Below are 5,050 nucleotides of genomic sequence, written 5' to 3' on the forward strand. Positions count from 1 at the left end.
TCCATCCATCCATCCATCCATCCATCCATCCATCCATCCATCCATCCATCCATCCATTCAGTCTGGAGCCACTAGCTCTCCAGCGTTCCTCCATCTGCACCAGCTGAGTGAAGCGAGCGTGCACGGGAGGACTCGCTGTTGCAGTGCTTAGAAATTTAAGGCATCAGTCAAAAATTGCATTATGAATATTAAAAAAATATATATAAATTGCAGGACTGACGAATCTATGCAAAAAAACTGTGACGTATACACTGGAAAATACGGTAATTATTTTATTTTATTATTACCCAACAGTTTCAGCCGAAATGCAAAAAGTTTGATGTAAAAAAAAAAAGAAAAGAAAGAAAATCTAAAATCAAGTTTAAAGCAGTTTTAGTTCATTATCTACCGTCAGATTAAACCGGCATGAGCCGTCATCATTTTCCTGGTGGCTCTACGAGGTTTTTAATAGCAGTCTAAATAAAATCAACTCGTTTGGATGCTGATGTGAAAAAACTGATTCATCTGACGAGCTTCGTGTGTGCGGAGGTTTGGGATCGTTTCTCCACAAACATGTGAGCAACTCCGGAGCAGTTTTGTCTTTCTCTGTTACTTCAACACACCTGAGGCCCGAGCTGCATCAGGGGAGACGGAGACTCACCCAGAGGGGGTAGGAGGTCTTCAGAGGGTCTTGTGACGAGGTGTGAGGCTGAGACGGGGAGGGAAGGTCACCGGGTTGAGTCAGAGGCTGATGCTGAGGCCAGACAAAGTCATACTCTGTCTGCATCTCCGAGAGCTTCCTCCTCCGGATGATCTGAAATACAAACGAAGATGTTTCTTTTCTAAAGCACTGAAAGGGAAAGTAAATTCCTGAAACTGCTCTTTCAATTTAAACGTTTCTCTCTCTCCTTCAGGCTGTAGGTCCCGCTCCTTTCACAGCAGCGTCAGCTACATGGATTCTCCTCCTCCATTTTGCTGTTTCGTGTATCGTCTGTTGTGAGATGGAGTGTCTTCATATCCTGCTGGATCAGATCCATCCACCTCTTCTTCTGCCGTCCTCTGCTTCTTTGACCAAAAACTTATGCACTGGATAGTCTTTTTTACCTTGTTGTCATCTTCCATTCACTGCACATGCCCACACCATCTCATTCTTGATTTGTGTATCTTGTCCGTGATGCAGGCCACGGCAAGCGTTTTTCTGACATCATCATTTCGCCGTCTATCCTTGAGGGATGCTCCAAGAATCCCTCATATCACCTGCATTTCTGTTATTTTCAGGAGTTCCTCTTCCTTTCTCTTTAATGTCCATACTCAGCTCCACAAAGTATCATGGGCGCACCACCATCTTGTACACTTTCCCTTTAATATGAATCAACATCCTTTTGTCACAAAGCACTCCTGTCAACTCCTTCGCACCAATTCTGCGTTTAACGTCTTCGTCACAGCTTCCTTCAACATTTATCACTGACCCCAGATACTTGAACATTTGACCTGCTTCAGTACATTTCCTCTAATATCAGTAACTGTTAAGGTCTCGTTAGCTTTCGAGCAGACCATGGTCTCTGTTTTTGCTGCGTTTATTTTCAGACCTTTAACTCTCAAGCGCCAACGTCTGAACCTATCTTGGAGATTAACTTCAGAATCTCAAGCCACAACTAGGCCATCTGCAAACAACACATCCCACGGCACTTCTCTTCTAAAAAGCTCAGAAACTGCATCCGTCACAACAATAAACAACAGTGGGCTGAGACATACACCCTGATGAACGCCAACTTTAATCTCAAACATTTACATTTAAACGTTTGAACTGTTTCAAACCATGTAAAAGGAGAAGAAACATTAAAACCCCACAGACTCAGATGACCTACTTTTTGTACGATTGTTGTGGCGAGTTCCTCTATGAGCTCCTCTCTGTGGTCCTGCAGATAACGAGCTTCATTCTGCTTCTCCTTAAAACACACACGAACACAGCATCTACGTGAGTTACCAAGAGAACAGGTGCAGGAAAGTGACGGAGGAGGCCATCACTGAGAAATCGGGATAAAAAAGAATAAATAAAAGAGAGGAAGGCGATGGAACGAAGCGACAGCTCACCAAACTGTCTCGAAACGCCTCGGCCTTTGCGATGGCCTCTTCTATAGCCTCCTCAGCGACCCGCAGGGCGACTGTGAGGGTCTCTGCCATACTGTGTCCTGTTAAACACACACACCATGGTGAACTAGTTTAACAGGGATGAGCATAAGCATAAATATATTTATTTCATTTAAATAAATTTGGTTCTATATCTTAAATTTTCTCTCCGGTACCTCTACAGGTTCCTGAACGTCACATTTAGCTCCATCAGCAGGTCAAGACATTTTATCTTCTTTTTCAAAAATTGTGAACTTTTATGAGCGCTGCACTTGAACATTATACTGTGCATACCATAGTTGTGTTAAATACTTTTTACTCATCTTCTGTCAGCGGCAGATTAATTTTCAAACAAAGAATAATATGTTCGGTAGATGCAGAGCAGCCGAAGTGTTCACCCGGCGGTTGAAGTAAAATTACTATTTATTATGCAGAAAGTAGCAAACTGAACACAAAAACATTAATTAAATTATAGACTGCAGGAAAACAAAAGCCAAAGTAAATGTAAGTAGTCTATATACATATATTTACAGTGAGTACATGAAAAGACCAAATGTCTGTTTTTGAGCAGGCTGCTCCTGCAGGACTGCAGCTGATGCAACATGGCCGACATCCAGGAAATGACCCGCGACACTTCTTTATATAATAAAATATAACTTTTTGTTTCAACCTTGTTGTGCAGTGATCTAAAAGCATTGGATTCAGTTTGTGTAGATTAATCAAATGATACACTTTACCACCGGTATCAATTATAATCCTAATCCTAAAAAAACCATCATGAGGGTGTTGAAGGAATAACTTCTGATGTGGGATCCTTGTTGTCGTTTACTTAAAACACAAAACTATGACAGCTGTTGACACCTGATCTGTGAGCTAAATGTTTTTTTTTTAATAATCTAACAGACAAGAAATGTGTTTTATTTGCAAACTGCATAAAGGAAAGGTTCAAATCATTTAAAGCACAGACAGCATCCTACCTGCAGCAGATAGCTCCATAAACAACAATCTTAAACATTTTAGAGCGAATTGTGGAGAAAATTTATTACTTTTTATTAATAAACCTCGGTGAAGTAATTAAGAACTTAAACATATCCTTTTTATTAGAAAAGTCAGACAGAAAAGCATCAGCTGTCTGAGGAAGAAGCTCAGCAAACATATCATTTATACAGATACCAGGGCATAACTTTGTATCTGATAATCCTAACGTCAGGAGGACAACTTCATATTTTGACCAGGACCGTAAAGAAATACCACGTAGAACATCACATCTCATAGTACGCACACTAAGTTGTATGAGAACATATTTTAATGTTAGCAAAATAATAAACAAATATTCACAGTTTATGAGAATGCTAATCTACAAAGCATTATAATGGTGTTATTTTTACAATAAAGTGTTATTCACATGGATTTCAGTACATATTTAGAAGCACATGTGGCAGCAGCAGCTAGCTGTGGCACTTCCTGTGCAGCTGAGGGCCTTTCTGCAGCAACATTATGTTTCAGAACGAAGCTGACATGAAAATATTTGAGACTGGAGTTGTTTTAAGACGGTGGGGGGTTAAACTAGCCGTTAGCTCGTCAATCAAACAATTTCCCCAAACTGAGGTTATTCACAGAGCCATCTGCAACAGATAAGATGTTGATCGTTTACACATTTTCCACAGAACTTTACTTTTTAAAAGCTGCTGTTATCCAAAAGTCCAGCTGAAAACGCAGAAACAATTTGCATCACCAATAAACAATAAACTCATCAGATTGATTTAATTATAGATTTGCTCTCGAGACATTAGCTCTTGTGTCTGCTGGAGGGGGGGTGGGGGGGGGGTGGTCCTTTCATACGATTTGTGAGCGAGCATGTCTGCAGTTTGTGTTTATCAGGGGGATTTGTGTGCATGTGAATGTAATCTAATGATTAAAAGAGCAGAGCATCACTCCCTGCAGTTTTCAGCTATTTCAACAAATCATAAATCAAAACGTTCGGCTCTTTCAGGACAACCCTGCTGTGACTTTTGGTACTGATGCAACTTTAGCTTTTTTAAATATTTAGCCTTTTCTGCCATTTTGTTCTCATAGAAAATGAATTGAGCTCATTTTACCTCCTTCAAACCTTTAGACCTGTTTACAACCTTTTACTGCTCCTTTCACATTTTATTCTGCTTCAGCTTCTTTCAGCTTCCTGTTGCAAATTTAAACTTTTTCATCTTCTTTCAGCTAGTTTCAGCTGTTTTTTCAGCTGTTTTGTGATGCTTTCTGATCCTTTTTTTGCTAACTACAACATGTTTTTTCTTATTCAAACTTCTTTCTGCTAATTTCAGCTTGTTATGCTCTTTTCAGCTTATTTCTGCCAGTGTCAGCTTTTTCTGCTCTTTCAGATATCATTTAGCCTTTTTTGTGCTAAATTGAGCATTTTCAGCGAATTCCACATTTATTTTTTTAGCTCATTTCAGCTCCATCCACTTCCTTCTGGTAGATGAAGCTTCTCTCTACATTTATGGCTACTTTTCAACTATTTTTTGTACTAATTTCAGCTTCTTTTAAGCTAATTTTCTATTTTTTGTGCTCATTTCAGCTTATTTAAACCTAATTCTGTAAAAATGTACTCTTTTTTCCATCTGCTAATGCTGCTTGTTCCTCCATTTCAGCTACAAGGACAGTGGGAGACATAAATCAAAAAGGCAGGGAAAGTGGTGTAAAATGGCAACGACACTGCAGACGGTAATTATGGCTGAAGTTAGATGGTATTTGTGGCTCAAGTTAGATGGTTTTGTGGCTGAAGTTAGATGGTATTTGTGGCTGAAGTTAGATGTTATTTGTGGCTCAAGTTAGATGGTATTTGTGGCTCAAGTTAGATGGTATTTGTGGCTGAAGTTAGATGTTATTTGTGGCTGAAGTTAGATGGTATTTGTGGCTGAAGTTAGATGGTATTTGTGGCTGAAGT

The 5,050-nt window shown here is 39.6% G+C and overlaps 1 protein-coding gene across 1 annotated transcript in view; it reads right to left on the reverse strand.

The window, feature by feature from the left end:
• Positions 1–5,050, reverse strand: part of myripb (myosin VIIA and Rab interacting protein b) — a 64,956-nt gene that overhangs the window by 13,491 nt on the left and 46,415 nt on the right. The window contains exons 4-6 of the mRNA XM_037694374.1: positions 2,074–2,171; positions 1,848–1,928; positions 641–793 (exon numbers count right to left, since the gene is read on the reverse strand). Coding sequence (XP_037550302.1) covers positions 641–793; positions 1,848–1,928; positions 2,074–2,171 — 332 coding nt within the window. The remainder of the gene's footprint in view (positions 1–640; positions 794–1,847; positions 1,929–2,073; positions 2,172–5,050) is intronic.

This window comes from Nematolebias whitei, chromosome 20 (genome assembly GCF_014905685.2).
Source record: "Nematolebias whitei isolate Nwh7 chromosome 20, NemWhi1, whole genome shotgun sequence".
In the NCBI taxonomy this organism is placed as follows: domain Eukaryota; kingdom Metazoa; phylum Chordata; class Actinopteri; order Cyprinodontiformes; family Rivulidae; genus Nematolebias; species Nematolebias whitei.